The sequence below is a fragment of the Aphidius gifuensis genome, linkage group LG6 (assembly GCF_014905175.1).
Source record: "Aphidius gifuensis isolate YNYX2018 linkage group LG6, ASM1490517v1, whole genome shotgun sequence".
Classification (NCBI taxonomy): domain Eukaryota; kingdom Metazoa; phylum Arthropoda; class Insecta; order Hymenoptera; family Braconidae; genus Aphidius; species Aphidius gifuensis.
Window position 1 is genome coordinate 507,838 of NC_057793.1, and position 15,732 is coordinate 523,569.

The 15,732-nt window shown below is 22.8% G+C and overlaps 2 protein-coding genes across 2 annotated transcripts; one reads left to right on the top strand and one right to left on the bottom strand.

The window, feature by feature from the left end:
* The first annotated feature begins 3,803 nt into the window (after positions 1–3,803).
* On the top strand, positions 3,804–6,810 carry LOC122858626 (tyrosine-protein phosphatase 10D-like). Its single transcript, XM_044161610.1, has 3 exons — positions 3,804–3,912; positions 5,761–5,871; positions 5,940–6,810. Exons 2-3 carry the CDS (start codon positions 5,833–5,835, stop codon positions 6,807–6,809), a joined length of 909 nt encoding a protein of 302 aa, XP_044017545.1. The 5' UTR covers positions 3,804–3,912; positions 5,761–5,832; the 3' UTR covers position 6,810.
* Positions 6,811–7,537: 727 nt separating this feature from the next.
* LOC122859631 lies at positions 7,538–14,930 on the bottom strand. The gene is made up of 16 exons (XM_044163313.1): positions 14,473–14,930; positions 13,549–13,637; positions 13,283–13,407; positions 13,003–13,194; positions 12,810–12,928; positions 12,497–12,650; positions 11,799–12,429; positions 11,612–11,707; positions 9,508–9,940; positions 9,347–9,432; positions 9,154–9,278; positions 8,631–9,089; positions 8,208–8,541; positions 7,987–8,139; positions 7,821–7,911; positions 7,538–7,688 (listed from the first exon to the last, which is right to left on the bottom strand). The coding sequence occupies exons 1-16, from the start codon at positions 14,565–14,567 to the stop codon at positions 7,565–7,567; spliced, it is 3,306 nt and encodes a 1,101-aa protein (XP_044019248.1). The 5' UTR covers positions 14,568–14,930; the 3' UTR covers positions 7,538–7,564.
* Between the last annotated feature and the right edge of the window lie 802 nt (positions 14,931–15,732).

The following is a 15,732-nucleotide window of genomic DNA, read 5'->3' on the forward strand; positions in this document are numbered from 1 at the left end:
TTTTAGAACTGATGCTCTTGTTTTGCTGAAGGCTCGTGGCATTATTAATGAAATATTCTCGTCTGATATTGTGGCTTGGTATTCTTTGACTTCAACTGATATCAGGACATTATGAAATTTACAAACTGTGGCGTTTCCTTGTTTTTCACAATTAATATCTTTAGATTCCACAAAACTTTTGAAACATAATACAATTCCAAATAATAAAAATGATAAATGGTTTTTCATTTTTTACGATTCAATATTCAATTCAGTTCTGAAATTTTATTTTATACTAATGTTTTTTTGTTTTGTTCAGCTACTTATATACTGAAAAAACTGGACAATAAAAATATCATAAAACAATAGATAACACATATGCAAGAATGTTGTTTTGCAGTCGATATAATTTTTATGAATTTTAAGGCAAGGCTAAATTTAAACCTTGAAATAATAAAACATATAGGAAAATTGAATTTTCTTTTGAAAAAATACAAAAAATGATAAATTAAAAAAACTGAAAAATTATTATATATACATGTATATTTCATGTCATGTTATTGTATGGTAATTTTTTTTTTAATATATATAAAAAATTTTGTAATGATTATTATTTTACATGGATTAATTAGTATAATATTAACTTATTGTACACTTATTTCATGTAGCCCAAAAAATGTTATGTTAGGGGCAACTTTAAATTAATAAATAAATAATATAAATTATCAAATGGAATCAAGCCATTTTAAAAAATTTCAAATTCAAGGTTTTATTCATTTTTTAATTTTTTTTTTACACGTGTAGGAATTCGGAAAATCATAAAATAAATACATAAACATTTATATAAATTTATATAGCCAAAAACCAAAGATATATTATTTTTTATCGTTAAATATTATTAAAAAAAAAAAAAAAAAAAAATGTTTCCTGTTTTATATATTACTATTCAGCTGATTTTTCAATGTTTTTTATTTCTATGAATTTTAATTGAAATCCAAACTAAAATTATCAATTTACCACAAAAATATTTTGTAAATAATATTTCTAGCTTTTTTTTATTAAAAAAAAAATATTCAACTATTATAATTAATATAAATTTTACTGTTAATAGCAAACAATCAATTAAATTATTTAACGTAATTAATTTCAATGACAATTTTAAATACTCATAATAATTTATTAAAAAACTACAATTAATATTCAATACGTAGATATAAATTATAAAATGAAATTAAAGCCAATTTTTTTTATCTATTTTATTGTTAAATATATGTTTTTAAAATATTTTCATATTCAAAATTTTTTTTTTCTAATTTTTTCACGTGTAGGAATCCGGAAAATAATAAAATAAATACATAAACATTTTTATAAAGTTATATAGCCAAAAGAATATATATTTTTTTATTGCTAAATATTTAACAAAAAGATTATTATTATTATTATTAATATTGAGGTCGACCACGTGGACAACCTTTCAACACGTACCTACAATATTTATAAGCTTTTTTTTCTTTTTTTCTTCTCAAGTTTATCCTCTCTTTAAAATCCCATTTAAATATGTGCTTTTATGCAGCGAAAAAAAAAAAAAAAGAATCATAGAAAGAAAAAAACTTGTTAAAAATATCTCAACTTATCCTTTGTATCTAGTTTTTTATTTTTTTATCTTATTTTTTTCAAAAAGATAAAAATTGCTTCTAGCAGAGAAATTATGAAAAAAAAAAAAAAAAATTGTTACTGTGCTGGAGTTTGTTAAGGACTTTTTTTTACCTAATGGTTAAAAAGTTTTTCTAATGAAATAAAATAAATTAAATAGGTATCTGTTGAAAATTATAAATAATAATATTTAAGTCGAGAAAAAAAAATTCAAGATTACTTTTTTTATTTATAATAAAAATTTATATATATAATGAAAAAAGTTATGCAATTATTTTTATACTGAGGTTTTGATTCTTGGCATATTGTTATTTTATTGTTGAAGGATTTTACATAATGTTGTTTTCATGTTGGTTGGGTAATAATATGCAAGTCATATGACTTTTCAAGTTTTTCATATTTTTTTAAAAATTTTTTTCAATTATTTTTTTTTTATAAAAAGTTGTATACGCATATATACATTTAAAAAAAATAAAATTTAATCAATAAGTTATTATTTAAAACGTAATGTAAAAATAATATTTTTTTTTTATTTTTACAAACTTTTATTATTTTAAAATAAAATTAAAATATATTTAAATTATTTTTATACTTGAATTTGTACTTGTTTTTTTTATAACAACAAATAAAATTATATTTTTTTTCTTCAAGCTAAAAATTTTTCATCTTTAATATTGAATGTTTTTCAAATTTTTAAATAAACAAATGAATTAATGATATACATAACTATTTTTAAAAAACAAATATTTTTGTATTTGTTAAAAATATAAAAATTTTATTTTATCAACATGAATGTTGATGTAACATTCAGAGCGTGAAATGTGAGATAACTGGATGAACAAAAACATCAAGTGTAAAATTTTCAAGAACATAAAAAAAAAAATGAAATAGGTAAAGGTGTATTGTGTATGTTGTTTGGTACATGAGTACATGAGTACTTTATGATGATGAAAATGGCACAGAACATGTATTCTCTCATGTAATTGAGTTATGGAATGGTGTTTAGTCTGTCCTCTCGAAACAACCATCTCCATTTCATCCAAAAAATAATAATAAATATTATATATCATTTACAAGTTATTAATAATTCATATATATTAATAATTAATAACTTATAAAAGCACTCGTAATTAAATCAATTGCTTGTTAATTTTATGTTTTTCATTTTGCTAATAAAACAATTGCAATAGTTTTATTTTTTTTTTCCTTTAGATTTTGAGAATTAAATAATTTCTAAATATGCAGAATAAATTAGCAAATTAATTATATACATTATTATGCTGGACAGTATTTTGTTTTGCTCTTCTGAGATTAGACAAACTAATTTAAATTTGAATGACGTGAAAATCTCTCATAAGCTATTTTCGTTTTGATAAAATATATATATTTTATAAACATAGAGACTAAAATTTTCATTAAAATTTTGTACAGTTTACTTGAATGCAAAGAGATAAAATGAAAAATTTTGTAAACTTTATTGTTAATAATAAAAAAAGAAATATATATTTGCTAAAGTGAAAAATATTTAATATTAAAATACATTGACGAGTTATTTTATTTGCTCACTCATCTATAAATTGAATATTATTTTTTAAATTCTTATTGAAATTCCATCATAACATATATTTTAAAATTAAAATTGATTTTTCTTTTTTTTTTTTTGTAGTTTAAAAAAACTTCTTGTTACGATGTAATTTTAAATTTTCACATTTCAAATAAAATTAGCTGAATTTAATTTTTTTTTTATTCCAATAAATCATGAGCCAAATTTTAATTATCAATTTTTTAATAAATTTTTTTTCTTTCAAATAACATCGCTTTACTATTTAACCAGAAAAAAAAATTTTTTTATTCATTTTATTTTCGGTAATTTTCAATAGTAAAAAACGCAATAAAATTTTTTAATTAAAATTCGATTAAAAATAAAAAAAACTTGACGAGTAAAAAAAAAAAAAATACTCAATTGCATTTCGAGTTAAAATGAATGAAATAAATTGCGTGAAAATTATTATTGACCACAAACACGATCAAAGAATTTTCTCTATGAATTTGTGAAAAAGTAATTGCATCGATTCACCGTTGCAATTGACCTTTAAATCTATATAGCTATTTTTTAAATTCCCCAGTCATTTACATTTAAACAGAGGCGTTTTACCGCTATCATTCATTTTATTTTTTTATTTTTTTCTTCTTTTTTTTCACCGAGTTTATTCGCATCCGAGTTGAGATAGTATATGAACACAATAGATACGGACGGAAGCTTTTTGTCGGCTCCCTCAGGTATGTACACTTTAAAATAAAAAAAAAAAAAAAAACGATTCCAACTGTGAGATAATATTTTTTTTTTAAAAAAAAAAAAAAAACACTAGACAAGACACAAGAAAAAAAAGCCTAATTGAATTTCTAAATGGTAAAAAAAATAAAAAAGCTGCTTTTATTTAGAAAATAAAACGTAAAACGATAATTAAAATAAAAAATAGTTGAAAAGAATAAAAAAAAATTTAATTATTATATTCAATAGTGGTTGTTAAAAGGGTTAAAAGTCTTGAAATTAAAAAAAAAAAAAAAAAAAACAAGCAAACAACAGCAACAATATGAACTCTTGTTCTATTATAATCAAGAGTAATGAAAAGTTTAGATTTTCAATTAGTCTTGTTTCTTGTTTCATTTGGTGGAAGTTTATTGGAAATATTTTTTTTTTTTTTCTATTGTGGTTAAACAAAAAAACCTATTTATAATAATAAAACGAAAAGCACAAACACATTGGTCACTTTTATGATGGATTGAAAATTAATTGATGTTAATTTTACCGTTATTAATTTTACCTTTGTTCATATATAGTTAAATAATGTTTCATTAATCATGCTGTACTTGTTGTTTTTAAGTTTTAAATTTTCTAATTTTCACGTTATTCTAAAAATAGTAATTAAGTGTGGAAATTTTATTTAACACTTGATGAATGATAACAAATGTTAAAGAATAAAATAATAAAATTTTATTTTAAATTTTGAAACTTTTAAAAATATTTTTTTCATTTTATAAATTTTTATTTTTGTAATAATTTGTATTTGATTTTTGTACTTTTGTTTTTTTTTTCGTATCCTTTTTCTTCACGTAAAACTTTAATTAAAAATTTAAAGGTAATAAAAAACATTAATATTTTCTATGTAGGGTACACATGTTTACATTTTTTTTTTTTTTTTTGAACAAATAATTAATGTTTTTTATTATTTTTGAATTTTTAATTGAAGTTTTACGTGAATAAAGAATTGATAAGTTGACTTTGGTTTATTACCTTTGCTAACGGTTTTGTAATTACGACAACATTCAGGATGATAAAATAATAAAAAGATGCAATATTATAATAGAAGATTATGTGAGCTGAGGTGTACTTCTGTTGATGATTAGGGTTACCATATGCGAAAAACTATCAGGACATGTCCTGATCAGTTCTGATAATGTCCATTTCATATAGAATGTCCTGATCAGTCCTGATAATGTCCTTTTCATTGAAAATATCCTGATTTGACTTTTATTTTTTTTATTTTTTCAAACTAATTTGCTATTCTAAATTCCCGCTTGCGGAGAAATTAGTGGAGAAACGTGTAAAATAATTTCTCCGAATTTCCTCCGAAATCGCTGACATTTCTCCGTATGGGTCAATCAATGGGAGAAATTCGGAAAAACTCGGAAAAATATTTTTACGTCGGTTAAAAAATTACAAGGTGCTTTATTTTTGTAATTTTTGTATTTTTTTGTCAAACTACAAATCTAAATAAAATCTAAAAAAATTTAATTAATTAAAAAATAATACATGCCTTTTGTTTGAGTCGAACAACATTTGAAAATTTCCGTTACGTTTTTTTCCTCATGCACTTTAATTTAAAGAATCATTTCATTATATTAATAGTAAAAGTTTTTTTTTTTTTTTATTTCTTTATCTGCCTTCCACTGATTATTTTTAAATTAGCTATTTTTTTTTTTTTCTTTTCTTAATGATATTTTAATGCATATGTTTATATAAAAAAAGATGTCACATGCTTGAGGCAATTATGTACGTGTTAGAATAGACAAAAATACATTGACCCCATTATTATTAGTTACAAACATATTTTATTTTTTTCCTAGCAATCAGTCCAGAGCTGGATCCAACTCACGTCAGCTTAAAAATAGTATTTTAATTTTCGTGAAGCTTTTAAAATGATCAAGACTGTATTAATATTTATATTTTTATTAAACGTATGTATATTATTAATTTAGACAATATATTTAATGAAAAATAAAGTCAAACTATTATTTAATTGTAGGTGATTAAAGCAAAAAGTGAAACAAATTGGAATTTACCTGAAAATTTGACAGTTTTTAATATAACAAATGTAACAGCTGAGGTAAAATTGCCTCAATCAACAGGCATAAATATAAATAATATATTTATTATTTTAAAAATACAAAATACAAATGACGTAGCATTTAATGAACATATTATTGAACCAACTGTGACTGATTACACGTTTAAAAATTTAATACCTGGTGGTAATTACAAAATTGAAATTTGTGTTCGTGATAAAAAAAAAAATAAGACGCTATTTTGTCATGATTCACCAAGATATTTTGCAACAGTACCAAATCCACCAGGTAATTTTAATTCAATAACAACAACTGAAAAAACAATAACAATAAATTGGCTTCCATCATTTGGATTATCACAATGTTATCGAGTTGAAATTGAAAATTCAGATGAAAAATTTTCTAAAAAAATTGATAAAACAACAATGACATTTGTTAATTTATTTCCCGGAAGAGCTTATAATATTTCAGTTAAAAGTGATTCAGGATATCGTGTGTCAACACCAATTAAAGTTGAGTGTCGAACAAGGCCATTACCACCAGCGAGTGTCATTGTTAATCAGTCATCAATAGCACCAACAAGTTTGCGTGTTGTATGGTCAGCTCCAAGTGAACAAACTGATTTTGATGGATACAAAGTTTGGCTACATCATCAGCCACCTGGTACACTTGTTGATGTTGATCCAGTTGTTGTTAGTAAAGACGTGCATTCATGGGAATTTAAAAATCTTGTACCAAGTGAATTTGGTTATCAGGTAAATGTCGAAACAGTATCTGGCAATGTCAGCAGTCATCCTGCTCATTGCTCATCAGTGCCATCAATAAAATAATTCATAATATTGAACAGTGATTTTTATAAATTCATTCAACTTTTTTCAATAATTATTTTAATAGTAAAATATATCTTTATTTCAATTGACTATTCTTATTTCTTAATTATATTTTAATGTAGCTGTTTGGAAAAAATATTATTTTTAAATTTCACCTTTGTTGCTTGAACGATATTAAAAATAAAATTAACAAAGATTAGAAATTTAAATCTAGTTTTATCAATTTTTTTTTATTTAAATCTTGTAAAATATACTTGAAAGATATTTATATTTTTTGTTGATACAAAAATTTGTTAACAGTTTATATTATACTATTTTGTTTCATTCATTTTTGTAATCAATACAAAATTTTATTTTTTTTTTCTAACAATATGTTTTACCATTAAATCAAAAATTATGAAATAATTTTTTTTTTTTCTTTTTCGATTGAGAGTAAATCGTTGCCGAGTATTTTTAACATTTTGAAATAAAATTTTCGAAATTTTTAATGACACTTTTGACGGTAAAAATAATCAAAACATGAAAAAAATAAAAAAAATGAAAATACTCAAAAAAAATGTATATTTTAATACTTTTTTTTGTGGATTTTATTTTATTTTATTTTTTATGTAAAATTATTTATTACGTAGTATTTTTAATGTCACTAGAAAATCTCAAATTTAAAAAATAACATTTTAAATTATTAATAATTAATGATAAATAAAAAATCGAAATGTAATATTAAAGTGAAAAAGAAAAAGAAAAAAAAAAGATTTTTAGCCAAAAAAATTACGAATTAAAGATGTAAATATAAAAGCGGAGAAATCACCAGTCTTGTACATATAAAAATCGTCATCTTCATCATCAGAATCATCATCATCATCATAGCCCGACGAATTTCTAAAACAATAAAAAACAAAAATAAAATAGTTGTATCAAAAAAATTATTAAAAACTAAATATCAAATTAATTTTTTAAAACACCAAATTGTTTTATCAATAAACAAATTAAATAGAAAAAAATTATAATTACTTTTCAGTCAATTTTCTATAAGCTTGTGTGATATCTTTGAATTTTTTTTCATTAAACATTTTTTGTTCTTGCGTGGCATTCGAGTGACGATCTACAAAAACCAAAAATGAAATTAAAATTATTTTTATCTTATTAATAAAAAAAAAAGAAATAATAATAATCATACCTGGATGATGTAACATGGCTTTTTCATGATAAGCCTTTCTGATGTCATCAAGAGATGCTGATTTTTTAACACCCAAAATATCATGATACTTTGATTTGCTTGATTTACTTACTTTTAAAAGTGTCATTGCTTCGTACAACAAGTGACGACATTCTGTAAAAAAAATCAGGCATTTAATTAATTATTTAAATTAATAGTTTAATTGTAAAATAAATATGTACCATTTGAAAAAGGATTTAGTCTAAGTGCAGTTGTCAAATCTTCAACAGCACTTTTATAATCACATATTTTCATGTAGGAATCACCACGATGTATCAAAAAATCAATGTTATTTGGAAAAATTTTCAAGGCTTTACTACAATCTTCAATTGATTGTTTATAATTTTTCAATTTATATGAAGCTTTTGCCATTTTGTAATAAAGCTTTTTTGCAATACCAATATTATTTTCATCAACTTTTAGAGCCTCACTGTACAAGCTATAAGCTTTTGCATAATTATATTTATTATAAGCAACATTACCAGCATGTTTTTTGCCAATTAAAGTTTTAGCTTTCTGGAAAAATCAACAAATTAATTATCATTGTTAAAATTGTAATCAGCAAAAGGTCAGTATATTAATTTCTATTGGAAGAATTTTATTACCTTGTATATTTCCATAGCTTTTGGATGATCTGGAACAGCACGAAGAACTTCCATCAACATATCCATAGCTGAATTAACATTTGATTGATACAAACAAAGACTCAATACAAATTTAGCATCAATATTTGTTTTATCAACTTGTAATACTTCATTGGCTATTTGTTCAGCCCATTCATAATTACCAATGTATGCAAGACACTCACTTTTTTTTATTTTATAAAAATCAGAGTGAGTTGAAATTTTTAAAATTTCATTTATATTTTCAAGTGCTAAATTGTATTTTTCATTGGCAATACTTTCATTCATAATTTCCATACACAATTGGACTTTGGATAATTTTATTTTTTCATTTTTAACAACTTCATTTGTTGGATCAATTTGTGATATTTTATTGAGACATATTTTAGCTTCCATGAATTTTCCAAGTATCATTAAACACTTGGCAACACGAACATGACCCTGAAATAATTTAAAATATTTTATTAAACAATAATTTAATTATTATTTTAATTAATTTATTTACCGTGATAAATGTTGGATTAATATCAACAGATTTTTTAGCATCAACAAGTGCTTCTTTGTAATTTTTAGTCATCATTAAACATGCTGCACGATTTGCATAATGAGACGCATCATTGGAACATTCAGCTGAAATTAAATATAAATATTGTAAATTAATTTGATCATTTTTTTTGTTTGATATTGCATTTAATTACCAATTATTTTTGTATAATATGTCAAAGCATCCTCGAAGTTTCCTTTTTTGTACAAAGAATTAGCCATCTCTTTCATTTTATTAATTCTACAACAAATAACAATAGAAAATCATCATTATTTTGTTGTTTATCATTTAAAAATTAAATAAATAAAAACTCACCGAGTATTTGCATCAACAACTTCTTTCTTTTTATCATTTAATTGATTTTTTTTTTCATTTATTTTAGTTTCCTTCAACAAACACTTTTCATCCACATCATCAGTATCAGATAAATTATTATTTTTATCATCATTATCTTGTCTTTCAGAATATTGACAAACACGTGAATAATGACCTCTTTTATTACACTTTAAACAAATTTTTTTTTTAGCCAAACACTCGTGTGGTATTTCACGAGATAAAATTCCACAACTTAAACAAATTTTTGGTAATATTTTATTGTTTATTTGTTGTTGTTGTTGTTGTTGTTTATTTTCAGGATCAACATTTTCATCAACAACTTTTTGTTTATTTGATTTTGCATGACTCAAATTACTTTGATGATTGTTGTTTGATTTTTTAGACTTTTTTGAACGAGTCATTTTAATTTTGTCTCTCACACAATTTCACTGAAAGCCTGTTAATAATTAAAATAATGCAAAATTTATAACAAATTAATTTTGTTTATATTAACAATTAAATTGTACAACAAAAATTAATTAATATTTTTGCATTTTTTTTTTTATTTAATGTTTATTTTGCTAATTTAAGTTACAAAAAGAAAAAATAGAAAAAAAAATGTATTTTACCTTTGTCTTGGCTGATGGTGTAAATAAAAACTGACTGTGTGTTTTTATTTTATGTATATTTAATAAAATATATTGTGTGAAATATAAAAATGATGATATGAAGAAGATTTATGCAGTGACCGTTGGTTGTTGTTGGTCGAAACTTCGAAAGACATTTGAGTAAACAAAACACAATAATCCCAAGAATCACATTCTCGGTTCATTTGTTTTTTTTATTTTTTTTTTTTTATCTCTCTCTTTCCTCTCTCTCTCTCTCTTTCACACACTCTCTTCTCCAATTTCATCGACACACAAATGCACACAAATGAGGATTAATTTGAATCAAGCAAAATTTTAATAAATAATATATAAAAATATTTTTAACCTGGCTGTTTTAATGAATAAATAAATTAAAAATAACAAAACAATAATTATCAATTTTAAATATTATTTATTGAAACAAAGTAATTGATTTAATTATTTTTTTATTCAAGCATGTCAACCTGGTATTCAAGCAATCAATCTAAATTATCTAGCATCGTATAAAAATTTTTTAACAGCATTAATTATCATCTAAAAGCTCAAAAACAATACCAGGCATTTTTAAAAATGATACATTAATTATTGTATTATTTTTTTGACGAAAAAACATGTATACATTGTTGATTAATCAAAACACACATTTTTTTCCACAATAAAAATGTTTTTTCTTGAATTTTAATAATGATAGTCAGTTTGATTATTATCTATGTAGAGCATACAATAGTCATATTATTTTTAATTCGTAATTTTTTTAAAATAAAATTATTAAAAATCGAAAAAAAAAAAAAAATTTTAATTGACACAAAAATTTTAATAAAATTTGTAATTTAATATTTTATTAATCTAATTGATAATTGAAAATAAAAAAAATAAAAATAAATTTGAATTAATTATTCTATTTTTGTTTTAATGTTTTATCTTGTCACGAAATTTGGAAAAAAAAATCTATTTACGTAGTGTCGAAATGTAAAAAAAAAAAAAAACTTAATTATATTTAAATAAAATATTTATCATTAATTGTTAATGTTATTTTAATATTAAGGTATTATTATTTGGGCTTTTTCTATCAATAATTATTAATTTTTTTTTTGTTATTTAATCAGTGTTGTTGGATTTCCTTTTTGTTTTTTTTTATTTAAAATGACGTCTACAAATTTTCGTCTAAAAAGAACAGGGAGCTTATTATTCATAAGTTTGTCTAAAGATTCTTCAAGCAACACAAATATTCCAATGATTATTAACCTTTCCATTAAATGATATTAATTTTCCATATTAAGCTAAATTATTTAAACAATAAAATATTGCAAAATATTACGTTCGACAAGCTTATAAATAATTTTTTTCATTTTAAAAATCTTAATATACATTGAATTAACAAATAATGATAATTGAATGATGTATAAATTAATAAGATAATTATTCAAATCGTTGCTGAGAGAATCAAAATGAAAAACCTTCATGTGTTCCACCAAAACGAAATTTAAATGCTCCATTTGTTTCTGGTTTTGTGAAAAATGTTTCAAAGCCAGACTCTGAGGTGAATCTTGATACTGAAATAAAACAAAGACAAACAAATTATTAATTAATAATTAAAATAAAATCAATTAAATATATTTCTAATTAAATAATTTTTCAACTTACAATCAAATCCATGATCATATTCATCCATATCATCACCTCTATCATAACGAGCTTTTTTTTTAGGATCAGAAAGTATACTATAAGCTTCACCAATTTCTTTGAATTTTTTTTCTTGTTCTTTTTTTTCACTATCTGATGCACTTGAATGTCTATCTGGATGATGTACCAATGCACGTTTTCTATATGCTTTTTTAATATCATCAATTGATGAACCTCTATCAATACCCAATATTTTATAATAATCTTTTTTCTTTGATCTTTTAAGTGCCTCTTTAGCTTCATTCAATAATCTTCTGTGATCTCTTGTTTGATTTATTTTATATACTTTTTCATAATCACGTACAGCTTCTTCATAATCCTTTAATTCCATATAACAATTTGCACGTTTTAATAATGCTTTTAAATAATTTTCATCTAATTTTAATGCTTCAGTACATTCAGTTACTGATTCATTTAATCTTCCAAGTTTTGATGCTGTTAATGCACGATTATAATGTAATTTAATGTTTGCCATTTTATTTTTTGGATCAATTAATAATGCTTGTGTATAAAGATTGTATGCTTCTTGATAACGTCCAGATTTAAATAATGCATTACCATCTTCTTTTTTTTGTTTTAATAATTTTGCTCTCTGTGAAAAACCAACAAAAATAACAAATTAACATCAAAAAATATTTACTTATTTAAAGATAATTTACCTTGTATATTTCTAGTGCCTTGGTATGATCAGGAGCAAGACGTAGAACTTCTTGAAAATGCATAAATGCTCTATCAACATTATCCTGATGATATAAACAAACACCTCTCACATATGTTGCATCAATATTCGATCTGTCCACATGGAGTATGTCACTAGTAACACAAAAACAATTGATAAAATTAATTCAATAAAAGACCTTGACTATTGTGGCTCAAGCAATGTGTGGGTTTTAAAAATAAATAGCTATTAATTTACACATTAACATATTGAATTATATAAATAAAATGATTTTACAACAATGAAATACTAACTTTGCTATTTCTTGGGCTTCTTGATAACGTTCCAGATGTGTTAAACATTCAGCTTTTGTTAATTTAAAACGATAACAATATTTACTGACGTCACAACATCGATCCATACAATAAACAACCTGAAAAATTTTAAATTATATATTTAATATTAATCATTGAGCATAATTAATTTAATTTAATATTATTATTTTACCTTTCGGTAATCACGTTTTGCATAGGCAGCATCAGCTTCACGAAGATAACGTTGAACATGAATTATTTCATTTTGTTCAACTTCAGCTAATTTTGCTTGTACTGGATCAAGTTGATTTAGTTTATTCATAATTGTTTCAGCTTCAATTATTTCACCAAGTTTTAAGCAACATCTGATGACTCTTGTGTATCCCTAAATTAATAAAATTAATAAATCAAAAATATATATTTTTTAAGTAATAAAATAGTACAAATCAGCTGAAGGAAATTAATTAAAATACCTTGATGAAGGTTGGATCAACTTCAATGCATTTTTTGGCATCTATCAATGCATCACGATACTGATCAAGCATCATGTAGCATGCAGCACGATTACCATAGTATTTAGCAACATTTGGACAATATTCTGAAATTAAATTGATATATTTTTAATCATCTGGCTGACTTTGTTATTATGACGCAACATGATTAATGTTTACAGTCAGTTAAACTTTCTTTTTAGATAATAGAAATGTTAATTATTTTTTTATTTTAATAGAATAATTACCAATTGCTTTTGTGTATGCAAGAAGTGCCTGTTTATATTGCTTCTCTTGATATAATTTTTTAGCTGCTTCTATTTCAGCTTCAGCAAGACTGCAACAACAATAAAATATTTTCAACAATTCCATTTATAAATACACTAATAAATTAGCTAAATTAAATTCATAGATGTTTTTTTTTTTTGTTATTAAACAATGCGGATGTAGAATGTTGTTTTTTATTTATTTATGTTGATAAAAAAATAAAAATGCATGTACATATTATTGAGTAGTGTACCGTTATGGTGATTTTTTATATTCATTTTTTTCTTTTTGCCCTTTTTCAATGAGACATGCAGAGAATGATGACCTAATTTATAAAATTCATTCACAAGTTTTTATTTACTTGATTAAATAATTACTGTTAAAAAAAATAAAATGGAAATTTTAATTTTAACTACCTAATTTGGATAAGAGTAAATTTTATATTTTTGGATTATCAATAATTTATTATTCATGATATTGAAATTTATTGTCATGTGATTCAGCAAGTTGCAATTTTTAATTTTTTTTTTTTTTTTTATTAATATTAACATACTTTCTTGAACCTTGAAAAAATAAATAATAATAAGGATATATTTCTACATAAAAATAATTACTTTACATATTTTTTTAGTAATATATAAAAATAAAAGGAAAAAAAAAAAACGATTTCTAACCTCGATTGTATTAGGTAACACAAGTATGAAAATAAATAATAAAAAAAAAAAAAAATCATATTCAACAACAAGCATCAAGATTGATTGTGTTGGAGAAAAAAATAATTAAAAAATGCATATTGCAATTATCTGGTCAAAATTAAGCACAATGTAAAAAAAAGTTAAAAATTGGATAAGAACATTCTAGAAAATGATGTGATTTTTTAAATTTATTTTTTGAGTAAAACTTACACTTCTTTTTCTTCATTTTCAAAAGCATCATCAATAATTATTTCATCTTCATCATCAAGAATCATGACTTCAGGTGCTGATGGATCCTCTGCCATTGTTTTTTTAATAAATGTATATTTTTAATGCAAAATTAAAAAAATAACAATAAACGATATGATGACTTTAAAAAATAAAAATGATCGCGTGTTGCCCTCGAAAATAACAAAGAACAATATGCGTCAAAAAAAAAGAAAAAAAAAATATGTGTGTATATTTATTTCGACACTGTCTCTAATTTTGATCGTCCAACTTTTATCAATACAATCCAACTTATCACCTTCACTTTAATTAATTTAATGATAATTTTAAAATAATAATTTTCAAGTTCTGATTATGTATACGACAAGTAGGACGATCTGGCCTGGATGACAAAAATGCCTGGGGATCGTGAAAAGAGAGAGACCGAGAGAGAGACAGCAACTGTCATGGCGTCATTAAGAGAGAAAAAAAAAAAAAAAAATTAAGCAGCGCCATCTTAAGTCTCGCTTATGATTATGATTATAATTATTATTATTTGGGAAGTTTGAAATTTATTTTTGCACAGAAATAAATAGTGCAAATAAAATAAAAACTCATAATGAAATAATGATCATGTTTTTTTTAAAAAAAGAAATGAAACCATCAAATCAACAAATGATGGAGTATCTTAAAAAAGCGTCAATTTCGTCAGACGTGTATTCGCAATTTTTTATAAAAAAAATTAAATTGTATTTAAATTCGAATTTTTTTTGTTTTTCAAGAAATAGCGACTGAAAAATCCATGGTTTTTTTTGATGATTCCTTTTTTTTTCGATTGGTAATTAATATAAATTTTTTTTTACTCTGAAGGTATTTACAAATTGCTTCATTTCAAAATTCAGAGCAATTTGTAAACGGAATATTCGGATTTAAATATTGAATATTGAATATCGAAATTTGAATATTGTATTTACAAATTGCTCTGAATACTGAAAAGATTATTCAATCGTTGTTGAAATTTAAAAATTTAAAAGACACAAATGGAGGTTGAATACGCAAATTATAAATAAAACAGTATTCTATAATAGTACGATTTTTTATAAGATTAATCGCAAGACCCAAAGATGATGTGAATGTAGATTACCCTAAAAAATTAACGTTAAAAAAATAAAATTGTTACTTAAGAAACATATATACATACATGTATATGTTAAATATTCGTTCTGGCTGAAAATGATATGCTAAGTTTTATTCTATAGTTAA